Genomic DNA, 27,173 nt, shown 5'->3' with positions numbered 1-27,173 from the left:
ACCTCACGAACCTGAAGTGGTACGGATTTCAGGTGGAGTATTCGTATACGCGATCGTAGATTATGGAGAGAAGGGTCATTCCGTCCATTTCTTCCTAATTGCCGTAGAAAACGGCTCGGAAGATGCAGCTTCGAGCGTTCCGGCGCGCTACTTTCTACGACGAGTTCGATTGGAGCCTTGTGCACATGCCGCATCTTCCAGGCCGTTTTTTTAACGGCAGTTAGGAAGAAATGGACGGAATCACCCCCTCTCCATAGTCTTCAGGTGGAGTATTCGTATACGGAATAGTCTACTATTCCGTATACGAATGCTCTACCTGAAATCCGTGCCACATCAGATTCGTGGGGTGATACCTTTCAGGAATCAAGAGTTAAACACATACTTAACGTAGAAAAATCTGTTGACTTAACTAGTTGAAGAATCAATTGCGAAAGAATTAGAAGTACAAAAATAGTTTGTTAATTTGATTCTGTCTGGTTATGCTTTTTGTTCTGGACTCCACTCGAGAACCACAGTAAATGTCATTTATCCAAGTCCTGGCATTCCGACAACTCACATTTTTGAATGTGATGGTATTTTGACACACTACACAGAACGCTGAACAACTACAACTATTCTGCAAAAACTCTTGGAGCGACGTTGTTGCATCAGTGAAAAAAAATGAATTTCCAGGAATCGCATTCTCAAGCAGCAGCAGCGGAGCGAAGGGCATAAATTTGCCAAATACTGCAGAAATGATCATACTTTGGCTGAAATACTCCATACACTTGGATGGCGCACAGGGGGACATCTTGGTCTTGCCTTGTCTTCATTAGAGAGCTAAGCAACACAGGAATTACTCCGCTATCTTTCATTCCAAAGGCTAATTCTGGATCGAATTCCTCAGAAAATCAAAAGGAAAAACTTTTTTATCACACTTTGGTTTTTTTTATGTTTTCAGCTAAAATTCGTAAAAAAAAACTATTGCACACAGTACATTACACCAGTACACCTTCCATTATTCACCTATTTAGCTTTCTGGAGAACCACAATGTTTTATGAGTAACTGAAAATATGTAGAATTGTAAACGTTATAATGTGTTTAATAAATAGGCGAATAAAAATAAAGAGTACAATGAAATTCTACAAGAACTTATCGCTATGGGTATCACGTAAATAATCAGAAAGAATTGATTCGATCCAACTTGTGGCAAAATTACGAACATCGAAATGAATAACTAAAAGTTAGTTTTCTTTGGAGAAGCTCTTTTCTTGGTCTTTTGTTTCTATTGTGTACACTTTTTCTCACATTTCTTATTCACCCATAAACAAAAATTCCCAATAATATGTAGCAACTAGAAATGATTTCTAACCAATTTCCAATGCGTTTTCACTCAGACTACATGGAAAATGCAGGAAAACACCTTGTGTTCGCCTTGGCTTAACAGCCTCAGGCAAAATCCAATTATAGATCAGAAGCAACGCAGTTCTAACGATGTACTTGAATTGAAAAGTTAAAAATAGTCAGCACTCATATTCTAACAGTGCTGCTGTGAAAGTGAGAGAGTACAATTGAAGCAAATTCGATCATGAGATGTTGAAGGCACCACCCCACGAATCTGACGTTATATGGATTTTCGATGGTCAAAGACTATACGGGACCGTAGATTGCAGAAATGGGTGAGATCCCGCACCCTCCTCCCCACAATCTACGACCCGTATAGGAAACCCGCATCACCCCAAATTCCCAAATTCGTGCGGTGATGCCTTTAAAATTTCGAAAGTGTCGAATGGAAGGAGTTAATTGTTTACTGATAATTACAGAGTACTAATTTGATCCTAGAACTATTGTTTGAAGAACTACTCGAGTGATTGTTTAAAGTAGTTTTTCTGCAAAAATGTGCAGCAAAGGATGTACATGTCCAAGTAAAAAAATGGAACATTCATTGTTTTGAATGATTATCGCCTCCAGCTGGGATCTGCTCGTCTTGGTTGCACAAAGGCATCAGCATTTTAACAGATTGCAGTTTCATCCTTTCTCCCATGCAAATTAGTCATTTTTGTTGTTCTTTTTACTTAAATCATCCATAAGAGAGTCCCGAAAATGACGAACATGTAGTAAAATGTGTTGTTACTTCCATTTATTACAACATCACTTCAAAAGAAATTTATTCTGTGTATTAAACAAACAGGTAAACACTAATTTAAATCGTTGTCATTGTTCTAGTAATGTTTAAAAAATTTACTTCCGTCTCACACTCCATTGCTAACTATCGAACTAGACAAATATAATATAGATAGATAATATAGAATAATATAGATAATAGAAGATATTAATTCAATCAGTTGTTATTAAGTGTAATATTTCAGCAAAGTGGTTTTTTCAAAGATAATGGCTCAATTTCCTTCTCCACTTGCTTTTCGTGACTGTGCTCAAGCCTTACTATTGAATTACAGGATTATTCAGGATATATTTTAAACAACAGAGCGAATATCTGTCTTGACTGGATGGGTACTGTACTTGAAGCTACATCAGCACATGTCAATGATGCAGTAATTTCCCGGTCCGGGAGCGATTGACGTCCGAGCTGTGTTCTTTCAAATTACGACACATTTGAATGCTCGGAGTTGTTACGTGTCGGTCGTAAGTTCCACAAATTATTAGATTCCACAAATCTTCTAAAAATAGTTATATGTATTTAGTGATCGAAATACGCTAGTTAGCCACAACATGCGCAGTTTTCCACTATTTTCCTCCCCACCCCGTGTTGAAAGAATTTTTCTCAAAACTTCAACGATCTCGATGATACGAGTCATGCTTAGTGATCTGCAGTATCCAGAGGCAGCCACTTGTGCAGCGGAAGACTAGGGAGACGATCGCCACTCCAACGCCACTATATGAATAAGTGAATCCACTGCTGGACGATGTAACGGCTCGGTAATTATTGCTGACAGCAATAATTACCGAGCCGTTGCATCGCCCAAAACATTCTTCTAATGGTTCATAATTCATGCAATACATGGTAGTCCCTCAAAAACGTCACGTCTTCACATCCACCCTCAAAAAATGTTTTTTTCTGTGATTTTTCAAAGATACTCGTCAAATTCATCTTTACAGTAACTAGGAATGTGTAGTCTAAGAATGAATGACGACGATAAATTTCAGGATTGGAAAACATTTGTCCTTCACTTTGTAATAAGTTGATGAATTATGAGAATCGAGCATTTCTAAAATGATGGATTAGTTATTCCTAGAATTTCGACAGCAGAGAATAGAGAAATGTGCCAGTCTTAGGTCTAGATCACAAAATCGGCCGAAATTTCCAAGATCACATGGCAGAGATGTTTTGAAGTTCGATATCCACAAGACAAACAGCTGTTGGACTCATTTCGAGAAGAGTACCGAGAAATTCGGGAACAACAATAAGTTAATAACGATAATAATGGTAGCAGTTCCAATAATAATAGAACGGTCCTAGGCAATTTCTTCCTCAAAGATTCAGATGTGACTCTTTGACTGTTCTGACAGTATCGTTTCACCATTTTATCTCTAATTTTTTGAAACTAATTCGTCTAAAAAGTTAAAACACAAAAAAGAACATTTGGATAAAATATTTTTGTGCTTCTATAAGACTTCTACTGAAGATTTCAAAATGGCGCAGAGAACAGAGGGGAGAGAAATGACGGCAAACTTGGGGAAAACGAAAGACCCAGGGAGTGCAGTGCTTTTCGGAGAGAAAAAAGAAGGAAAGCGTCAGTCTTCTACTTCAAGATGAAGTCAGCTGTCAGAATGCGATCCCGCCTCAGTCGCGGTGTGCGGGGTTTTTGCAGCTGTGATGGGCACGGGGCCCGCCTCCTCATGCGTACATGTTATGATCATAACTGCACAGCTGCTATCCAAAGGACAACTGATACAGCTGCTTACAGGAGAGATCTCTGCCCGTAAAAAGTTCTCTATCTCGGTGGGGAAAGATTTAAAACAAATCAATCATTCTCGAGAACAATCAGCGTAAATACGTGAAAAACCTCCAAATCCAAGAACTTTTCGTGGAGACGAAGTTCGTTGCTTCTTAAAGGCATCACTCCACGAATCCGAGGTGGTACGGATTTCAGGTGGAGTAGTCGTATACAGGAAGGGAGACTATGTAGAGGGGGGTGATTCCGTTCATTTCTTCCTAATTGCCGTAAAAAACGGCCCGGAAGATGCGGCCTTAGGCATTCTGGCGCACTTTTCTACAGGGAGTTCGACTGGAACGCGCCAGCCTTGTGCGGCGCCGCATCTTTTTACAATTAGGAAGAAATGGACGGAATCGCGCCCCCCCCCCCCTTCCCTCCACCCCCCTCTCCATAGTCTCCCTTCCCGTATTCGAATACTCCACCTGAAATCCGTACCACCTCAAATTCGTGGAGTGATGCCTTTAACGCGTATCAATAAGAGCCTAGCCGGAGTTTTATGAGACAGGTTTCTCGATAAAGGAGCAATCCTCTGAAATGAGTACCAATGTGAGGGCTGGATAAAATATAGCGGTACAAGGCCGAACGTGGAGGGAAAGATTGCCAATGAAGTGTTCTGCTGTTGTGGATAGAAGAGAAATGCAATTTTTTTACAGAGCTCTAGTTTTGGATACTGGATAAATCTTTGAGTCTTGAAGCAAACAGGTAATTCAGGTAAAAAGGGTTCGTTTAAGAAGTGAAATTTAGAAATCAGGATAAGCGTGATATTTCCTCTGAAAAAAGTGAAATCTGCAAAATAAGTAGTCCTACCGACCACATCCATTTTGAAATAAACCAGAAATAGTTTAGCACGTTGTGGGTTTGCCGCAGTCGGTTAGAGGTCCGTTGTAGCCACACTGTCGAGGGTTCGAAACTGCCCTGGTGCAAACCAAGCCCTCCATCCCTCCGAGGTCAATAAATTCGTACCAGAGTTCTCTGGGAGGATAAAAACACCGGGTGAGCAGAATCAGTTAAGGTGAAATTGTGAAGAAATAGTCACTTTCAATATTATAGAGTGAATTTGTGGCTAGATATAATCAATTTCTATTGCTAGGTACCAATTATTAAAGTTTAGCTTATGCAATCCACGAAAAAGGACAGTCAACTGAAGTGATCCGTATTTTTCCTGAAACCACTTCTATTCAACTAAGATGGAAATGTTGTTTGGAAATTTTGTTGAGTACTACTCCATCTCCAAAAGTATACTCAGTCAACCTGAAAATCTGGAAAATAAATCAGGTCAACAGTTAAAATTTCCCGAAAAAAAAAACCCACAAAATTTGCAAATTCATACAGTCCGAACGGATTCCTACTCTTGCCTCATCTTCGAGTAGATCTTCTCCGTTGCAATTCTTGTTTTTCTGATTTCTATGACGAGTTTTATAAAAATTTAGCCATTACCAAAAATCATCTCCAGCACCACGGCTACAGAGGGGAGTAACGTTCCTAAATTTTACACGTCCACTATACTTCCATTATTCAAAGTTAGAAAGCCCAGGAAAAGTGTATGTCTGTTTCATTTCTCACCTCCTAGGCTCTTAGCATAGTAGCAATCTTCCCTATTGCGCTTATGATTACAATGCTACACTTTATTTGTCCTTTTCTGGTCATTTCGAGGGATTGCTCCAGGATTTAGAATTCAACACCGCAAGTCCCCTTACAGAATCCTCTTTGGTATACATTAAGAGCCAATGACGTTCGCTCATAGCGAAAATGAGAAATTTCCTGGGTTTTTTTTTCAATGGACTTTCGCAAGTTCGTCCCTTGCATCGACGCCTTCCATGCATCGCCTAATTTACATATTTGCAAATTTGGTGCTGCCCTTTTGTGTATAACGTCAGACGAGGAATGTTCGTAAACAATTTCATCCGTCCACGTTGGTGCAATTAGCGTGGGGTGCGTTCAACCAGGTGACCGCGACCAGCTTGCCAATAGCGCTCCCCTGCTTCCAGCACTTATCTTCTTTCCTTCTACAGCGGAAGGCGCGTTGCGGTCACTACGTTGAGCACAGTCCCTGGCACCTGTATTTTTGTCGATACAATGAACACATTAAGGGTCAAGGAAATCAATGAAAGATACCAAGAATTCAGCGTGCCAAGATTCAAGGACACTCGAACATGGAACATTAACAAAGTAAGCAAAAGATAGGCACACATGCAGACTGCTGATAACCTAAGATTTTCTGATTTCTTATTTTTAAGCTAACGAGTCACGGTGACATAACAACAGCTACCATACTCTTTTTGTCGAAAAAATAGAGGGAACTGAAAGCAAGCAAGAGTTGCAGTTACATCAGTATCAGAGTTGTGGAGAGCTGTCCTTGTATATGTTCTGGCATTTTAAACGGAAACTTTCCAGAAAAAAAGTTGCAACAAAACTGACAAAAGCCTTTCAAACTCCATGAGTTACTCATGGTCCCAACTGGAGGAAGCAACCATTCAAGAAGCTCCACCTGAAGAACATCATGTCACCTTTGCTGCTTCGAGCATGCTACACATGAGGTTCATCTTTTTTCACATAAAGAAGAGCCATTCTAAACGAACACAACATCTGAAGCCTATTCTTTCAGGAGGAACGACAGCGTTTTGTTCGAATGGAGCAATATGTGGCAAACAAACGGTGACAAATACTCTAAGAGGTAAATGCAGTGTCGTAATGGGGAGATGTCGAAGTCCTTGTCTAATCTCCTCGTAGGTCTTAAATCTGCCCATGACGAAGGCACTAGACGTGGCCTTATCCAGGAAATGCCAAAATGTCAGCGAATGCCGTCTTCTTGACAGCAGTATGTAGTAGATTAGCTCAATTAGAAAGTCGAATTCTTACAGAGCCATCGACACTATATCTGACATTTCATCTGGTTTTTTCGCCCGCTTGGGCCGTGAAACCGCTGACTGTCAAGCTAATGATTAAATACGATCCCTCTAACGAACGAAGATGAGGTAGCGGGAAAAAGCTGTTGAAGAAACATTGACTGTTGCTATGCGACTTGAGGAACTGCAAGAACTGAACAATAATCACGAACGAACGAACGTCATGGTGCACTGCATTTACAAGAGAATTCTATCCTAGAATACCATGAAATAATACCTTTGAGCTCCTGAATATAAAAACCGTATAATCTATTCCGTGACGTATGCAGCTGTGCTATCGTAAATACCGACGACACATGAACAAACAAAAGCTTAGTGATGTTAGAACCGCTAGCTGAGACCATTTGTATAATTAGCTTCATCCATAATTTTTCTTTCTTCTCCTTGCCGCTGTTCCTATTCAGCAAATTTCCCAACAAGGAAGTATTGTCATGTAGCCATCATAAATTGTTGTGTTAGTGAGTAGTACTGTTTGAGCTGAAGAATTGATTTCAGAAGTAACGCATCGGATTTTTCTGCGAAATTATTACTATATTGGGAAAAAACCAGTTGAATAAACGCGTATGAACGTGTGCTCTGGCGCCAACACGTCAATACACCACTAAATCAAAAAGCATTCTGCTCTCTCATTGTCTATTCATTCATTCACTCATTAAAATCTATTTGCATTTATTCTAAACTCTGAACCAAATAGAAACGGCCAAAAATCTCTAAACACCTTTTGAAGAAAAAACTCTACAAATCGGTATGTTAGACAAAATGCAGGATGTCTTTAGTAAAATGGTAGTGATTTTGAAAATTTTGAATGGCGTTTAATAATGGTGAATGAAATTGATCAAGTGATTAATTCACACAATAATGTACCTGTGGGTCTACAGCAGGAGGAGTAAACGAAGAATATCTATTCCTTAGCAAAACGATCTGAGGCATCTCGTCACCTCAGCAGAAACTCACATAAAAGCTCCTGCAGGAACATATATATATATATATATATATATATATATATATATATATATATATATATATATATATATATGTATATATATACATATATATGTATATATACATATATATATATGTATATATATACATATATATATATATATATATATATATATATACTTTACGTATGACTCATCTAAATGCATGTAACGACTGTTTTTGTATGGAATATTTCATCTTATAGGAGTTCGCGATTGCTTCTAAGTAATGCATCCGTGTTCTTATGGAAGCCATGGTCATATCAATAAAATAATTGGGAACGTAACGCATAGTCAGTTTGTCCTAATATAGGAGAAAAAACGAAGAAACTTCGGGAATGAGCAGAACATGAACAGTCTCAAAGAGAGAGCCTGATTGTAGCTACTGAACAGTGGAGGGATGGTTCCTGGTAGAAAAAAATCTAATTTTATTATTTTCACCACGATCAAATTAATTGCCGGTTTAATTTCTATTTTTTCCCTTATAAGCAACATTCAATGAGAGCAGGATAATGTTACGAGAAATCAATTAATTGAAAGAAAATCAACGGCAACTGCTCCAAACAACTGTTTAGAGCATTTCGAAACAATACGCACGAGGAGTTAAATCACCATGATTATCCGGGAAGATATGGAACAAGTGCGGGTATTCAGAGAGTAAGGGGCGGTGCAGAAATGCTGCAATTGGCTTGCTAAAACTCTGTCAACTTGTCCAATTCAGTTTTTGGTTTGCAAAATTCGAAAACGTTGTAAAAGTGCAGATTCGAGCTAAATAACTGACGAAGAGAAAACGAGTTGAGAAAAAGAAAAATGAGTTCAGAAAAAAAGAGTTGGCGAAAGAGTTATTCACGAAGTATCCACTTTTCACCCACAACGTTCCATTTCTCACATAATCGTTATTAATGGTTCGTTTACAAACTAAAGTGAAGTCTTAGCCCAAATGACAACAGTGTTTCATAAATATTAACCCTCTCTCATTGAAAATGTGCTTTTCAGAATGCTTTTCAAATAATCACAATTTTTATTGACATATTTTTCTGTTTAAATATTTCCCTTTCTGTAACATTTGATATCTATGTACTATTATGAAGCTAAGGAGTACAGCTCTGTCAAAACGACCTGAAGCATTGCACTACTGCGAATGCGGCTGCACACTACGTGGGACCTTCATTTACTCTATTTAGCAGCATGCACAAGAAGGGTCCCATCGCACCATTTTGCGCGTAACAGCTTTCACAATTTTCAAAAGGCTACTTTGAGTCGACTTTACTCCTGGACGAATTCTTAGTTGCGAAAACCCAAGGACTTTATAGTAGAATATAATTCCATGTAGGATCGTCTAGAAATACTGCAGGATTCTGCGTGCCCTCCATAAATTAGGCGAAGAGGGATTGCCAACACGCAGCTACACCACAAACCACAAACATGTGCTGGATATGATTTTGCACCTACTTAGTGGATTCTAAAAAATTACAATTAATGGGAGATCCTGGATGTTCTTATGGGGTAGACATTTGAATGTCAACCGAGACATCTTCAACACTTATTTCACCTACCATGCCTAGATGAAAGCTTAGAGAAGCGCAAAAAACACCATAAAGGATAAACGATAAAGTGTTTGCCGTCAATCAATCCACTTCGGATGGAGTATACTTATACGGGATAAATTAAATTATAAAAATAATGAATAATATAATAATAAATAAATTATGGAAAGGGGTGTGATTCCATCCATTTCTTCCTAATTGCCGTAAAAAACGGCTCAGAAGATGCGGCGCGTGCACAAGGCTGGCGCGCTCCAATCGAACTCCTTGTAGAAAATAGTGCGCCGGAATGCCCGAAGCCGTGTCTTCCGCGCCGTTTTTTTACGAAAATTAGGAAGAAATAGACGGAATCACCCCCTCCACATAATCTACCATGCCATATACGAATACTCCACCTGAAATCCGTACCACCTCAGATTCATGGAGTGATGCCTTTAACGAACCTGTAACTGGCCTATACAGTGACTTGCGGGAACTAGTCGATGTTTGAAGTCAGTGTTTCTATCCTCCTAGACAAGTCTGGAACCAATTTGTGGACCCCAGGGAAATATGAAAGGCTTGGTTAACACAAGGGCAGAATCGAACCTCTGGTCGATCATGCAGCAGCCACAGAGGAAACTCTTACCGACTACGCAACACCGCTCCACAAATAGTACCATTTGTCCATAAATGAAGGAAAAAGACAATGTCTGCTTATTCGCAGAAAGAAGAAGTAAATGTACAGCACTACTTTTTCAATGCGATTCTAATCCTATCACTAAGAGAGAAAGGCCGGAACTTCGTACCGCGCTTTACGTCTACATGGGTCACACAACTGCACAGATAACATGAATTATGAATTGCATTGTTCTGCTATCGAGATAGGACAAAAAATAGGTGTTCGGTCTTCTGCCTCCAAACTGATTTCCATAAGTCAAACTTTCGGTGATTAATTACAACATCGCTATTACATTTATGCTTAAAGTTTACTTTGGTGAGCAGTTGTTCGCCCGAGGAAACAGACCAACTGGATAAACCGACGTTCCGGCTGCAGAGATCTTGATTTGCTTAGGACAATGACCACACAGGATTTGTCAAATTGTAATCTCATACACATTAAACCGAAAAGATGCTCGGAGGAGCTTCGACGTAGTACGAAGACATATGGATGTCTTTGGTAGAAGAAAAACGTATCCGCTAAGCTTGCTGTAATTAACATCTGGAAGAGAAGGAAAACAACAGCCAGGCGCATCCAACACTAATTCCATATCAATGTTGTGAAGGGAAATATATGAACTCCTGCGGGCCAACACAATCGCTAACGAAAAATACGGCTAATAACTTGCATTGTGCAAGGAAAGCGACGATAAAAATATGCGAGAATGAGAATGTTAGCTTCTCGAAAACATCCCACAAACCTTTTGCTACACGAATGACGTTTAATGGGTGGTAATGCCCAATGCGGACGTTCATAATAGCCTACCTACGTACGTACATAACAAAGAAGTGCATTAGTGACAAAGTTTTTCCTTCATGTAGTTTTTTCTACGCTTTGCAATTCGCTCGTATATGCTACAAATGTCAGCTCAGAGCCAAGTGGAAAATTTCGCGCTGCAAAAGCGCTGCTGAAGAACAGCATTCACGGAAAACTACGACATTTGATTCTTTTCAGTTCTTGGACAGTTTACAAATATCACTGCTTACAAATCCAGCAAAGTCCAAATCAGAGACATCAGCTCCGAAGAAAGTAAGAATCGAGATAAGATGAAAGGTAAAAGCTCATGAAGTGCGTCTCACCACTCGCACGAGTGCAAGCAGTTGCTTCGCCGTAGTAACCTCAGTATCAATTCACTCCATAGACTTCATACATTTCATTCATTTTGTCAATTCCATAGATGTAAATGGTTGCCTTGTCGGGCAATTCGATGCCTCTAATTCCTTGACGTTTCGATCGCTAACGCTTTTAAGCTACATCCTACATATACCCTGCTTGCTTGATGAAAAGCCCAACATCGGAAGACTTTCCGAACACTACCTTGATACACATTTCGGGAATTTAACATTCTAAAAGTGTAACAAGAGTGCCGACACAATAGACAGGGATAATTACCGGCAATGATTGATGATCGAAACTTACACAAAGTGAGCTGGCAGCGGACAGAGGAGGACATTCGAAACTGCTCGTTACGCTACGTTTTATTACGTTCACGCCTGTTCGCCTCCCTCACTCTCAGCTGCTCGGACCATGTCATTGAAATCAGCACGATGTGGTCATTTAATGATGATGGACGGGACTCACAGCTGATGTTAAACTTCAGCAATCACTAAGAGAGCAGCAACGAGTGCAACACATTTGCTGCATACTTTCTTGGGGATAGTGTGGATATTCCGTCCGTAGAGGATCTCTTGCCCTTCCTGTAAGTTCAACTACAAGAGATGCTCTACGGCAGAAATGTTCACGTGTGTCCCTTTCATAAATCAGAGACTTCTGATCTCAAAAATCAGTTTCTGAGCAGTCGCAATAACCCAAGGATTGTGCTCCAAGACATAAGTAACTAATAACAAGCAGGTTAGCTTGTGATGACCCCCTAATCAGGAATAATGGGCCAAAGCTCTTAGCAGCTAACGGTTCAGAGGCAAAAATTCAAGAAATCAAGAAAAAAACAAAGTTGTTTACGTCTAGGCAGAAACAATCGCTCATCATCTTCTACCCGGTAGTAGCGCTGGATGATGTGCGAATCCGTGTTGCGAGTGGAGTGCCTGGCAGCACTTCGGAACAAAAAAAATTTTTTTTTTTTTTTTTTTTTTTTTTTTTTTTTTTTTTTTTTTTTTTTTTTTTTTTTTAAAAAAAAAATTTTTTTTTTTTTTTTTTTTAAAAAAAAATTTTTTTTTTTTTTTTTTTTTTTTTTTTTTTTTGGGGGGGTTTGGGAGGGTTGAAGAGGTAAAAAATTTTTTTTATAAAATTTTTTTTTTTTTTTTTCAATTATTTTATTTTGGTGTTTTAATTTTTTTTTTTTTTTTTTTTAAAAAATTTTTTTTTTTTTTTAAAAAATTTTTTTTTTTAAAACAAAAAAAAAATCGTAGAGCTATATTAAGAGTTTCCTCACTACCTTACAGATAGTCATCGCTATGGGTCCGAGGAAACCGAGGGTATCGTAGCAATAAGAGGTCATCACCACGTCTACTCAAGACCGCGCAACCCAGGCAAATCTTTCCCCTCTCATGGGTCGACAAAATGTGTTGAAATTGTCTGGAGAGGGTAAAAAAAACTAAAGTGATCCATCGGTTGGAATCCCGCGAGTCATATACCAAATCGCATAATACTTCTCAAGGAACCACAGTGATTCTGTAGCGAACTCGAACCAACTGGCATCTTTAAGAGAATGATCAACGTTTGGAAATAAAAATAGTCGACTAACGACTAACGACTAACATCGCTCGGAGGTTCGAATCCGCCCTAGTGCTCACCAAGCTCTTCATCCCTCCGGTGTCAATAAATTGGTACCAGACCTGTCTGGGAGGATAAAAACACTGACTTGACACATCGGCTAGCCACCGCAAGTCATTGTATAGGCCAGTTACACGTTCGTAAACCTCAAACGATTCTGAGTTGGAGTGAACGTGGGGGCGCATCCCAAGCGGATTGATTAACACCAGACACTTTAACTTTTATCCTTTAAAGGCATCAATCCACAAATCTGAGGTGGTACGGATTTCAAGTGGAGCATTCGTATACGGGATGGGAGACTATGGAGAGGGGGGTGATTCCGTCCACTTCACCAAATTGCCGTAAAAAACGGCCCGGAAGATACGGATTCAGGCGTTCTGGCGCACCATTTTCTACAAGAAGTTCGACTGGAGCGCGCCAGTCTTGTGCGGCGCCGCATCTTCCCGGCCGTTTTTTACGGAATTAGGAAGAAATGGACGGAATCACCCCCCTCTCCATAGTCTCCCATCCCGTATACGAATACTCCACCTGAAATCTGCACCACACCAGATTTGTGGGGTGATGCCTTTAACTCTGATAGTGGTTAATGACGTTGTAACTAATTTTAGTAATAAGATACACACAATATTTATGATTAATAAATATGGAGCCGAAACCGACTTTTCGACAAAACCAGAAACAACAAATGCGCGATTACTAGGGTTTCTACCGAAGAAGACATGATGGGAATCCTGAGAAGTGCCCTAGCAGTCTTCTTCTACATATAACAATTCCCAGAGCTTTTTTTCAACGTGGGAAAATGGTGTAATTTGAAATAGCAGACCTATGAAATGCACGAACAGAGCTACAGGCTTCACAGCAGCAAAAAAAAAGTCACGGGAAGGAAAAGTATTTTACACAAGTATTGGGCTGCAACAGACGATTATCAGCTGCGAAACCACAAGATATCGTGAGTATTTTAGCGCATTTTTGGTCCTTCTATTTTTTCTGCTTATTATCTTTTCGCAAGAACCAGCTGCTCCCAAAAACGGATCCCCAAATGTCAAAGCTTTATCCACTTCTCACAAAAGTATTATGGAAAAATTTAAGAGGCACTTCAACTAAACGCTTAAGTAGATTGCCTACTGCTAAATTTCGAAGTTAGTTTCGCATTTTGTTGAGCCCTCATCAATTGTTTCATGTAATCGGAATCCTTATTCAGTTTTTCTTGTTTTCCTGATTCACTTGAAGAAAATTCGAAAAGAAATTAATTCTTTTGCTCCTCTAATTCCTCTTCTTATTTAAGAATTTATAATTCTTTTGCAAAAACGGGTAGATACTTAATCTACGAGCATTTGCATCAAGCAAGTTCTTTTGTACATCATCAAAAATACTTCGTTAGGACGATTCTCGAAGATTTGGTAACGAGGACAAAATATCTCACTATTTACATATACATGCCTCAAAAAGAGTATTTTGAGGATAACGAATGCACATCTTGTCGGCTGTAAAACGTCGTTATTCATGTTGTTCAGAATCGATGACTTCTTTTTAGTTCTCGAAGATGATGAGAAAGTTTAGTTTAAAGAAAACGGGAAAATAAACGAAAGTAATGTGAGAAAATATGAAAGAACAATTGCAATTGTTACAGGCTAGGATTTACTACTGTTTGAAAATGAAAGCAGAGCGATGGGAGCTGGACAATTGACAACGACTGGCACGACAACGACGACATACCCTTACCAGCACTTCTGTATGTCCTTCAAATCGTAACTCACCAACATCGTAGAACAAAATTCAATTCTTTAAAAAATTCAATTTCTTTCAAAAATTCTCTTTTAATTGCCAATTGTTCAGGATCTCGTTGGATACAGAAGAAGAGTCGTATGAAGAAGTGAAAACGTTTTCTATGTGGGACGATCTCAATGTTTTAATAAAGAACCTAGTGTAAACAAAAACCATGAGTTCAGAAAATGTGAGCAACAAGGTTTTCTTTTTTTCATATGTAGTGTGTGATTAACAAATCCTATAAATTACCATGCAAAGAACAGATCAACGATCCCAATACCCAGATGTGCCGCACCCTTTCATTTGACTGCAATCCATACCAGTGCTACAAAATCACTGATGCGAGGCATTCTTGTTCGGTTATCCCAAAAGGGTCACTACTACGATGTTCCACACGCAACAGAAAAAATAAGACCACAAAGAGTTTGCTTTGTTCATTGAAGGTGTGAGAAAAGTGTTTGTGTTGTATCCGACAATCGTATTGCGTTCGCTATCGCCCCTTGCCGTACCTCTGTTGTGTTGACTCACTGACACTTCCCTACCGACGTCACCACCGCGGATTAAAGGCGCGTCGCGGGCGTTGAGCGCAACATGCGTATCGCAGTATGAACCTACGTATTAAATGTGGAGATTCTTTACCAAAACATATTAAAGTACTTTTTCGAAAAAATTCAAGATGATAAAATGCGGAGTATTTGAGGAAACCTCGGTAAAAGCGTTGTTTACCTTCTCCTCATAGCTGTTCAGTTATACAAGAAGTCTGTAAAAGATGCAGAACTGCAAATAATGTGTAGTTTACGGGATTTGAAACACTCAGGAGACTTGGCACAAAAACAACTTATGGCGTAAAAAAGCATCAAATTTTAGTTACGTTAGCTACTCTAGTTACGTAGCTAGTGATCAACTCGAATCAGCCGGATAAGCTGATAAGCTGAAGTAAAACTCGGAGAAGCGGATTATTTCAAGGACAAAACGATAGGACTCAACGTTCGTGCTGAAAATCACTCGCGTACTCGATGAGATCATAAGACGGATACGAAGAAAGTGACTGAGGTGAACACCAACACTAAAGTGCAGCCGTCCACGTCTGTTCTCACTTCGTTCAAGTAATGTTCTGTGAAGGTTTACTTCCATCCACAGCATACTTAAAACGCTTTGCTTGAGGGGAAAAAGGAAATGCCGAAGAGGTTACTTTTATTTTGTGCCCTACATAACTGAAGGTCACTAACGATACAGTAATTTTCTTTTTCAGCCTTTCATTAATTAATAAGCATAATTATTCTAGAAGAGCTTAATTAAGTGCGCGCCACTTCACTTATTTTTTGAGTTAGGCATAGCAGAAACGCCTGTAGCTGAGGAAACCAACACGAAAAATATAGAAGGGAAAAATAATGCAGCCAAAAAAGAGCATCTAACTGTTGCTTGTCAAAAGCTGGGGCTGAAAATGAGACATTGTCTTGAAAAGGTGCGTCACTGGGACTCCTACACGAGATGCGAGAAAATCCGGAATGGCTAAGTCACTAGTTCAAGAAAAACCAAAACGATTATTCTGATATAAAGCAGGAACAGATAACAGATGTGAGTGTGAAGGTATGAAGCAGATTGTCGGCGACAGAACAGAGGTCTGATGCGAGTGACTAGTCAGCAAGCTCATCCATCACTCCTCCTCCGCCCTAGCGTCTCACAGAAACAGTGAGGGCGCATGAGGATCGGAGTTCACCGGAAATCGCTCTTATCGCTCGTTCATGAACTTTCTTAGACAAGTCCTCAAAAATGAACACCTTTTTCGCCACAATATTGCAGTACAACAACATGTGCCTTTTTGAAAACATGAAAGTTTTAAGAAGTTCTTTGATAAATAATTTGTGCAAAATCAAAGAATATTATGTATGTTCGGAAGTACAGTTTTTCTATTTGATAAGCAGCAGAATTATGTATGTGCGATAGGGTAAACAATAAACAGTTAGAACATGGATATAGATAGAATGGAGTGTGGTGTACAGATTTATTCGTTTGATACATGGATTCTCAGAAAGTTGACAGAAGTTTACGTGCAGAGCAGTTTTTCTCGCTGAAAAAATCTTCATTTCTAAAGAGTCATCTTATTATTCCAGTGAACTTCAAGGACATCCTCTGTAATGCCTAATGACGACTAGCTTAAACAGTAGGAACATGTATATAGATAGAATTCGTTTATTTCCGACAGATTTGTGAAAAACAGACCAGTCGAAGATAGTGTATGCAACCACATGATCCCCTGAAAAATTTTTTTTTGATAATTACTGTCATAATAAGTGTCAAACTACAATAGGTAGCAGCAAAGATATTTAGCACATGAAAAGATAGAACCTTTAACGTCAATCTCCTTGCTTGAAGCAGATAATGATTTCAGGATCTCCATTTTCAAAATTGACGACATATAGGGATAGCATCTTTTAAAATCTCGTCGCAGAGACCTCCCAAAACTCAATTCCTTTTTGCGGAAAATTTAGCTTCTTGATGTGAAAGAGGTACATAAAAAATGAAGGATGAAGTTTCTGGAAAGGATCAATCCGCTTGGGATGCGCCCCCAAGTTCACCTCCATTCAGAATCGTAGGTTTACGAACACGTAACTGGCTTATACAATGACTTGCAGGGGCTAGCCCATATGTCAAGACGGTGTTTTTATCCTCCCAGACAAGTCTGGTACCAATTTATCGACCCCGGAGGGATGAAAAGCTTGGTGAGCACCAGGACGGATTCGAACCTCCGATCGATTGTGCGGGAAGCGGAACCTCTAACCGCTATACCCGCCTCAAAAGAGGTACATAGGTCTAACAATAACAGAGATTCGTCTATGGTTTGAGCACTCTGTCGTAGGATGACACAGGTGCAAGATCTTGAAGTCTCTCAAGAGATCGAGACAAACTTTAAAAAAAGACCCTTTTCATCTTCTCAGCGGACATAGCGCTAGCTGCGAAGAAACTCAGAAACCACAAGATTGAAGTCAAATGTTCTTTATCTTCCATCAAAAGTTCATACTTACGTTTGTAAATCTTGGTTCTTATGATCTCATGGAGAGCAACTCTATCCTTGAAAAGAAAATTTTTGACTTATCATTAAATAATCAGTAACATCAGCGCGGTTTAACTTCTCCATTGGTTTTATACCATAGAGTTTGACAATAAATATGGATTCTCGCTACAATCAAACCTTATGTGAGAAGGAAGAGATTGAAAAATCAGCAGCGACCGAGAAATAGCCACCGCAAACAAAAACCTAAGCGATTTAATAAACAAAAACAGCTGGAATCCAGAAAATGAAAAGCACTTCGTCTTATTCTTTACCTAAAGGGAAACTTTTAATGTATATGTGACGACTGATCCTTAATCCCCTTTTACCATAGTTTCCTCTTTTGTAATGAGCATCAAAACATCTTTTGACACTAAAAATATGTGATTGTTCAGAATCTAAAACTAAGCAACGTGAATAGCAGCATGATTACACACAGATCTAAATACATCGCCTCATTGTTATTCGGAGATGTTCCAGAACGTTCTAGATATACGTTCATGAGAATATGAAGATGCTACTCTTACTATTCCCGTGTCCATTTATAACTGGATAGAAAAAATCAACCGGATAGCACAATCGAAAAAACACAGGCTGGGATTAACAGTATTCTCAAGACGGTTTATGTTACTTCGTATTTTATTTAAGGTTGAAACCAGCAGATGCGAAACAAATGCTGCCTGAATGTCGCCAGACCTAGCCATCGGGAAATAGTGGTCCGCTTAGGCTCATGCGAACCTCCAAAACATTGACGGGACTACTCGGCTCAAAAATGGACCGTATGCAACTAGACCGAGCTACGGAGCAATACGTAATTACGTGCTTAGTTCTTTTCATGGACTATTATGTGAAAAATGATGACAGTCATCAAAGACGAAAGAAAACAAAACTAATACAGGAATACTGGCTTGGGAACAACACCAACCGTAGTAAGCGAGAGTTCATGAATAGCCGTCTGATCCATACTCCCGTGAAAATTAAACAGCGATGTCATCCATATGTTAAGAATGTTTGCGGCTGTAAAACATTGTTGTCGACCTCGGGCTAACAGCAGGAGAACGTGGCTGTCGTTGACTCATAGCACTGACGTTTTTAAAATGACGTCGGTATTAACCACGGAATGCGTTTACACCCGTATACATGTCCTGAATTTGCAATCGACGAAGAGCAGAAAAGAGAAAATAATGGTCGTGCAGCTGCAGTAATTTTGCTAATCATAAAGGAGGGGTAAAACAAGAGTATTGACGGATAAAACGCCGAAAGCAACCCCTACGCGTTTGAAACGAAGATGCCGATGAAGAAATGAAATAAACTCGACGTCCACTATTTCCAAGAGGGTTATACATCTTTTAAGAAAGCGTCTTCGCATCTCCGTTCAATATTCCCGTGTGAAGTAGGAAATTTGTAAGTTTAATTCGATAGCGGGGCGGGTGTAGAGCAGCCGGTAAAAGGCTCGAATACAAAACCTATGTACATATCGATAGTTTGAAAACCCTATGAGCCACAAAGCCTTTCATCTATCTGGGTCCGATAAATTGCTACTAGACTTCTATGAGAGATCAAAAACATTCTCCTGGCACATCGGCTCGCTCCGTGATATAGCTGTCGATATAGCCTTCATAAACCTAAAAACTTAGAGTTCGCATTATTTGCTAACAATGAAATCCCGAGTCAATTTTGGTAATTATCGGCTCGTCAACAATTTTGAAGACCATTTAATTTGTTACGAAATTCAACCACTTGAATTCAGTACGGTACAGTGTATGTGCAAAACTATTCAACGGTAACAAAGTGCACTATTTATTCGCGTTATGCGCAGCGTAAGAAATTAACGATGTTAGGATCTGTCCACGAAGAGAAATACGGGGGCAGTTCACAAGTGTGAGAATTGCTATGACCATTTCCCCCAGTAGTCCAGTAGTCCAGAAGAAAGCGTGTGAAACGAAACACTTTGTGATCCTGTCGCTCCAACCACATACCTTAACAAGAGTGATAGAACACGGGCAATCAGCAACATGCCTGCGATTGTGCAGTTGGAGCAGCTTCTGCTGCCTATTTGAGCTGTGTTGGATGGATTGCGGACGTGTGACGACGATGGACTCGCCGACATTGGCGCAATTAGATGCATCGTTAGATAGACGAGAACATGCAAGACAGTTTCACATGCCTCCATCTGAATTACTAATGTGAATCGAGAGTAATCACGTCCTGATCACGAACTACAGACCTGTCCCATCTATTGCTGGAGACATTCGTATTGCGATGCTTTTGACTGCTCCCCTTGAGCCATTATCGGTCAGCTATTCTTTCTACACCCACATAGTTCGTTATATACGAGCATGAACAGGCAAGTGATTAGTCTTTTTTCGCCTCTGCTAATAATTTCAAAATTGGCTTGCAGTCCTTTAGGATGGTATTCTAGTCATACGAGCCTTATTTCGAGCTCATCTGAAATAGTTCTACTGTGATTTGCAAAGTTTTCATTCTTTTCCGGTAATGGTTCGACAAGGCCAACCAAACATTTCATCCCTCGATGAAGTGTGTGGGAGGATAAAGACATTGGTCTGATACAGCGGCTTCACTAGAGCGCTGCATACGCGTTGGTGAACTTCAAAAGGTCCTGAATTGAAGTATAACGCGTTGCCGTTGCGCTCACAATCGAAGTCAAGTACTTCATAATTCTTTTATTTGACATTAATTTGGGACAATGACAGCTTCGTCCATTTATTCTGTTACGACAGCTCGCTTCGAGTACTTGAATTTATTATCCTGCCAGAAAATAAACACCCATTAGGGGCTGCATTTAGAAAACGTTTCAGTTGGGCTCTTTTCGCCTTTAGCCTCGCAAGTCAACGTGGAAATGTTTGAGTTGGCTCCAGAACAACGCAAAACTTCTAACGTGATGCAGAAATGCTTGAGATCTACAAAATAAAAAAAAATGGATAGTCGCCGATGGACTTTTGCAAACTACAACAAAAGCGCTCGTTGCTAGGATATCTGGATTATCGTCACGCAACGGATTAAGAGGGCTCATAAGAGGAGTATCTCAGAGCTAATCCTTTGTAAACTAGTGCACTCTTTTAACACAAAAATTCTACTGGGAAGATCTTCAGTACGCACACAATATTAGGAAGTTATTTAAAAGCTGTTGTTAAGCTAATCAAGCACGAGTGATTTTTCCCAGCCGAGTAATTCACTACTCCATCGTTTTACTTTTTTTTCCTCCAGATGTGAATGACACACATTCTGGTGTGTTCAAATATTGAAAATATAAAGAAAAAATTTGGAAGATAGCTACCCAAAAGTTGCAAACACAGAGGCAGTGACCACATGAAGAAGGAAGGAAATAAGCTGTATTACTCTTATTCTTAACAACTTCTGTCCTCTAGAGACTTAGAAATTATTCCAAATAGATCATTTGAAATATTTTTATTTGAATGAAAGTATTTTTAAAACAAAAAAAAAACTTCTTAATCGATATAAGATACAGCGACATTTTGTTACTGATAAAAACTACACCAACAATTTATATCTTAACATAAACGATTTAAGATGGAAAAATTTCTAAAGCATTAAAGAACGTCGGTTCCAGGCAAACAAAATGTATCGCCATCAACTTTATTTCCATGATAAAGCAAACAAGTGAAGTTGTTTTCACACACAGGGTGAGAAAAATACAGGTTTCTGTTCTAATCAACATAATTGCAAATGACCTTTCAGCATGAATCAGCGAGAGAACGAGAGCAGAGCTGAGATAAATCCCTATCCAAACAGTTGCTGAGATTTCTGCTAAGTCCACCTCTAAGTTTTAACTGTCATTATAGGATAACATAAATAATCTCCTTTCTCTTTTCCTCTTTCTTGGGGAGAAGTCTAAAAAAATGGTTTTAAACACAAAAAACTGGGATTTTGTGTGATGTTTTCAAGTTTATTATAGCATTTCGTTGAATCATCTGGAATGGCGTTTTCTTCAAAAAATTCATCGTTTTCTACCGTTTCCCTCTCATTGAATTTCACTGCTGCAGAATGGACCTCATTTAAGCTAATTGCAAAGGACGTAGTATAGATTTCAAGAAATTCAGCATTTTGAACTTCAAGCTGCCATATTGTGGGGTTGCAAGCGTTAAAAAACGAATTAGCAGCAAAAAATGCAGATTATCGCCGAGAACCCGCAACGCAAAACATTTGATAAAAAAGGATTTCAGATTATAAGCTTTGGGACTCATTAAGGAAACTCATAAAGGTCCTAGAACACCGAATCAGCCAATTCACACCTATGCTCAGTTGGACTTCAACAAAAATTCAGTAGGAGGCTTTGATGACAACAAACCCCAACTTTGAAAAGGACTTGTGGTATTCGTCTAAAGTTCAAAGTATACCACATGATTACTCGTCATAGCTTTCAACAAGAGTTATCTATAGACCAAATTTCTTCTGCTCCATTTACCATCTTTACGACTTCCATCCTCAGCATGTGCTATGCACTAAATTGGTGCATCGATGAAACTGCATTTGCTCCATGTCATCATGCTACTTCTAGGTGTATCTTTTACGTTTGAGTTCTATAAAACAACGCTAGATAGTAAAAAAGAAAGTCGTGAAAGCAAGCAAAGAGCTGTTCAGCAACTTCTGCTTGGTTCATCTTTGCTGATAGTACATTGTATAATTGACTTCATATAACGAAAGAAAATAACGAAAAGAATCCATTCGCTAAGACTTTTATTCCAACACCTCACGGATCAAAATATGACCCGCCCTGTAAAAAGCGGAATTCGGGAGATAGTGGGTGATACCGGATAGTTTCGGGCAACTGAAAAACTCACCTAAGCTGAATTTGTACGCAATATCATTCATTCGATTGGATAAACGCGCTCTGACGAACAACTTCGGCGCAGCGGAAAAAAAATGCGCTCTTTGTAGCACTGGAAATGAACGTGCAGTAAATGGCTAGGTCTTGCAGCAATGAGACGCCACTGCACCGAATTTGCTCAACAAATCAGGCACATAATATTGGATAGCACGGTTCAGAAAAGAAGTCGTCGGCCATTTTTTCCATCGTTTTTTTCCTCCCGAAGACAAATATATTAGACATGGGTCCTGAAGTCTGAGTAACTTTGAATATCGCAAACTTCCATCGCAGACTTCCATTATTCGCAACTTTCACTTTGTGTCTGGAGTTCGGCCATTTTTACCTTATGGTCGCTTTAGCCGTTTTAAAGTGCTTATTCACCACTCAGTTCTAAAGAAAGATTAACAGTAGCAGAAAATTCAACTTGTTAACACACTATCTCAATTTTGGTCACACAATTTGATTTATGAGCAGCGATAACGTTGATTCGTCACGTCTATGAGGGAATAAACAGGCCGAAGCGACTTCCGCAAAATACACCCATCTTCTTTACTGCAAACGGACAGGCCAACAACTTATAATCTCTTTGTTAAATATTAATACAGACAACGTAAGCGTTTTCACGAGGCTGATGATGTTGGTGTCTCTGTAGGCAATATAGATCGCGATTTAGATTACGAGTACGAGCGCAGCCCCACTCAATTTCCACTATTCGCCTTCAGAAATAGCGTGGTAAAGGTTCGTTCCTGCGAGATACGTTAGAATGCGCCACCCACAAGCTTCAGCACCCTCAAGAGTCTTCTGAGGTTTTGGTCAAATAGGGGACCTCACTGATTCTCGATCGCTCGCTCGGCCCGATCCGGATGCAGCGCGTGCTCAAGGGTGGTGCTTTTTCATGCATATCGTAGGAAAAACGCTGTTTTTCTGAACTATGAGGGGGAATTGAGCGGGACCAAGCTCATTCCCACAACTCGTAATCTACGCCCGGAAGTCTATATTCGCCCCACAGAGACTCCCACATCGTCAGCTTCGTTGTACGCCGCCGCCAAGAAGTGAGCCTCGCAGTCGAACGCAAATAAGTACAAATATGACAACATTGAATTTATGGCTAGAAAACGATGAGGTTGAAAATATGGGATAAAGAGGAAGAAAGAGGATTAATCACGAATTACATGTGGAAAGCCAACACAGAGATGACAATCGTTCCGACTTCGTGATTTTTTGGTTTGATAATCAAAATCAGGTGATCTGCATGCACCGAATCACGTGGAAATTAAATAAAGTCACGTTACTTTTTTAATACCTTGAGTTATAGGTGAAGAACAATGTGAGAGCACCGAAAATCTAAAACCTCTAGGACCGGTGCAAACAATCGCCTCCAAGAAACTGTTCTGTGCTGGTCATATTCGTACTACCCATAGATACAAATGAGGTAAGATGAACAATTGAGCAGCTTACGTAATTAGCTAATAGCTTTTTTGATATCGGACGATAAAAGAGGTCAAACTCTACAGAAGTTCTCAAAAAAAAAATCTCGGAAAAACGTGGAAATAGTCATGCGCACTGGGGAGTGAACTAGGTGATTAACAAGGTTATTATACTGTACACATGAGTAGTCAAATATCCTAGTGTAGAAGCATCTTGGCTTCAAGTCTTCTGGATGGAATCTTCGCAGTTTTTCTTCCTCACACCGTCATTAAAAAACTTCCTAATATGTGTGTTCTGCTACTTACGCAGACGTATTAGCGTATCTTGGTACTTTCGTTGATATTTGACCACTAGTCACCCATAAACAGCAGCATTGTTGTATTTAAACTCAGATGTAGCAAGAGTGAAATTAACATCAATGCAAGTCGTACAACGAACAATTTTTGAGGACTTTTTCATTTATGCGCACTCCTAGCGAGAGTTTGTGGGCACGGCAGCGAGCGCATACAACGACGGAGATGCGAGGAAGTGTGCGTTGACGACAGAGCGCTATCCTTCCACACGGAATCATGAAAGAAAAGTAAGGACGATTCAAAGAAAAGAGATTAGAAGGACTATCAACAACACTTTAAAATGTGGCTCCCATATTTTGCCAGCAAGAGAATGTAGTTGACAAAAGGCACCTACATTTTTCCAGTTCTCTCCGAAAAAGAAATATTCGCTTTGATAAAACTACATTTGGCTGGGCGAAACACGCCACAGAGGAGAACGTTCGTTGGGCTTGGCTGCATTTTCTTCAAATATTATAATAATATTGCGCGCAAATCAATAGGGTATGGTTAGTGGATTGCGCTGAAATGCATCCGAGCACCATAACGTCGTGTGCTGAAGATCTGCGGCAAACAGCGTACGACAGAACGGAAAGTTCATGCGAAGTACTGCATGATTAGTGATGTGCACGTGTTGCCGAGACAAGCGAGCAAATAAGAACTCATTGGATGTAACATCGTTCAACGCAATGGAGCACAAGAGGCCTCTCCTCTCGCCACATTTCAAACAGAGCGGCGCGATCAGAAAAACAATCAGTTTTGTTCTACAGCTGAGTAAATATTGCTTGTCCACAGTAGAGAACTGGTCGTATTTTCAGAAACATAAACCTCTCGTCAAAACTGATATCGCAATGAGGAGAGACACATAAGGACGGATGAGGCAGTAAGGAATCAAAGAAGAAAGAGAATGGATCAAAAATAGCCGCTCGGCGCCGAGATTACTTCGTAAATTCTTCAGTGGTTCGATGTTCCAACTGATGAGATGCGATTTTCTCTTGATCACCGCTCACGTCATCAAGCGGATATATTCTACCTATCAGAATTTGCTACTGATGGACGCAATACGGAAACACATTAAGCTCATATTCGTCTCCAATGACTGGCCAATTCGTAAATATGATTAAAGGGCTCTCCAAGCAGTCAATAAAAAATTCTGTGTGATAATAACAGTTAGGACTTCGGAACTTTCCACGACCTCGAAAGCGCATGCTACGTACCAATTATTGGACACGTTTCCAGTGATTCTATGAGAACCTCGTTGAGCGAGTGGAACATTTCTCTTGAAGGTATGCGAGCCACATAGGTAGCTACTTTGTGCCCGTAGAGAACCGCTACGCGCTGCTGCAACTTGTCGTTCCGGCCGCATTTGATATGCCTTGTTGTTTCGTTTCTAACCAAACTCTCCTATTTTCTAGTTCACAATAGGAGTTTTATTTCCGTTCTGAGCCTAAGTAACAATGACATTCCGAGCTTGAGTGGACAGCAAATGGACACAAGTACAAGACAACTACTGTAACCGATCCAAAGATAATCTCATATTCCTTACTGCTCGTTGAAGAATGCGATTTTGAAACTGATTTGCGCAATTCTTCTCACTCCTCCTTTTTGTAGCATTACTAACATTATGGTCACCGTAGCACATTCCAACAACAGAGAATATTCGAAAGTTTTCCGTGAAAGATACCAGGAATTGAAAACTGATGTTAAACTGCGAAGGGCCATTGAACTGGTGCGATGATCGTCACAAATGGCGGTGACTGAGTATACAGAATCGATCGATGGAGCTTTCGTGAGGATGAGATGAAGAGGTTGTTCATCTCTGGTCTCCTGCTCACGTAAACGACACCTACATTCCTTTTTTTTAGACCTGGAGAGCTATATGTACCTAAACATCCCGCATTACTCTTCGAGTGGGTAACAGAGAGACAGCACTCTTATGAACTCAGATACAGAATAAGAGAAAAGTGAAGGGAACTCGGTTGCAACGTCATTCGATTCACGTAGTTCTTTAATCAACCGGAAATAAAAGACAGTTTGACCAATAATTACCTATTTTTTATTTTTACAAGCAACGTTCTTCTTGTAATAATTTGTAAAATAAGGACATAAAAAGGATAAAGTCACTAGCGTGCCAATCTTCTTGGGGTGGGCAAACGCCTTTTACTGCAATTTGAAATTGTTGATGATTATGAATATGTGTATGCCTGCACATTGACTTACGGAAGACCAGCCGATGTATCAAGTCAGTATTTTTATCCTCCCGTGCAAGTCTGGTACCAATTCATCGACTTCTATCATTCTTGTTGGGATCAGGACGACTTCGACCAATCAATAGTATAGTCACAACCGAATCTCTCTGTGCTACACCCATGATTGGCTCAACAAATAGAAAAGATCAGGTATAGAAATGCATGGCTGATAAATTCACTCGGTGACATTCCTATATTACTCTGTACATTTGGGCAAGGAAATTACAGTTGTTTTCTCATCTTGAAGGAATATCGTCAAAGTAGTAACTGCCAACGTTACGCGTCACTACTTTTGGTGACAAATAATAAAAAAATCCCCTAAAGATAGAGAAGAAAATCGATTCAAGTTTATGAGCCAGAAAAACCGTAACCAATGACAGATATTTGATTTAATCGGCGGTTTGGTGATACTTAACCCGGTTGGCCCAACTCCGTCCTCCTTGTATATAGCTGCCCATCCTAGTTGATCTTCAGAAAAAGCTCGCGGAAAACCAATCAACCCACTCTGCGAAGTGTGACACCTCCCTGTACTGTTACCAACACCGTCCTCAGGTTTTCTTCCAGACCTTCCACCAGGTTGCCTTTCCAATTTGAATCAGTGACTGGTTCAAAGTAACTTGGACTAGAGACTCTGACAATATCAGAAAAAAAAAACAGATTGAGCGAATTCGTGTATAGGAATCATCATCACCTACACGTGATGGCA

At 39.8% G+C, this 27,173-nt stretch overlaps 2 protein-coding genes across 3 annotated transcripts in view; both read right to left on the bottom strand.

Moving 5' to 3' along the window:
* The window catches only part of RB195_014054 (uncharacterized protein), a gene marked incomplete at both ends in the record, with an annotated part of 36,322 nt that extends 17,746 nt beyond the window's left edge, over window positions 1-18,576 (bottom strand). The window contains one exon of the mRNA XM_064204155.1: window positions 18,538-18,576. Within this exon, the coding sequence (XP_064060035.1) occupies window positions 18,538-18,576 (39 nt within the window). The remainder of the gene's footprint in view (window positions 1-18,537) is intronic.
* Window positions 18,577-19,161: 585 nt separating this feature from the next.
* On the bottom strand, window positions 19,162-19,848 carry RB195_014053 (uncharacterized protein; the record flags this gene model as incomplete). 2 transcript variants are annotated; one of them, XM_064204152.1, is made up of 3 exons in its annotated part: window positions 19,162-19,237; window positions 19,592-19,785; window positions 19,840-19,848. In XM_064204152.1, 3 exons carry the CDS (start codon window positions 19,846-19,848, stop codon window positions 19,162-19,164), a joined length of 279 nt encoding a protein of 92 aa, XP_064060033.1. The 2 variants fall into 2 exon arrangements, with proteins under 2 accessions (XP_064060033.1, XP_064060034.1); XM_064204153.1 differs by lacking the exon at window positions 19,162-19,237 and having other exon boundaries at window positions 19,504-19,785.
* Between the last annotated feature and the right edge of the window lie 7,325 nt (window positions 19,849-27,173).

The sequence above is a fragment of the Necator americanus genome, chromosome V (assembly GCF_031761385.1).
Source record: "Necator americanus strain Aroian chromosome V, whole genome shotgun sequence".
Classification (NCBI taxonomy): Eukaryota; Metazoa; Nematoda; class Chromadorea; order Rhabditida; family Ancylostomatidae; genus Necator; species Necator americanus.
The sequence above is the reverse complement of the archived record's forward strand: the minus strand, read 5'-3'. Positions and strand labels throughout refer to the sequence as shown.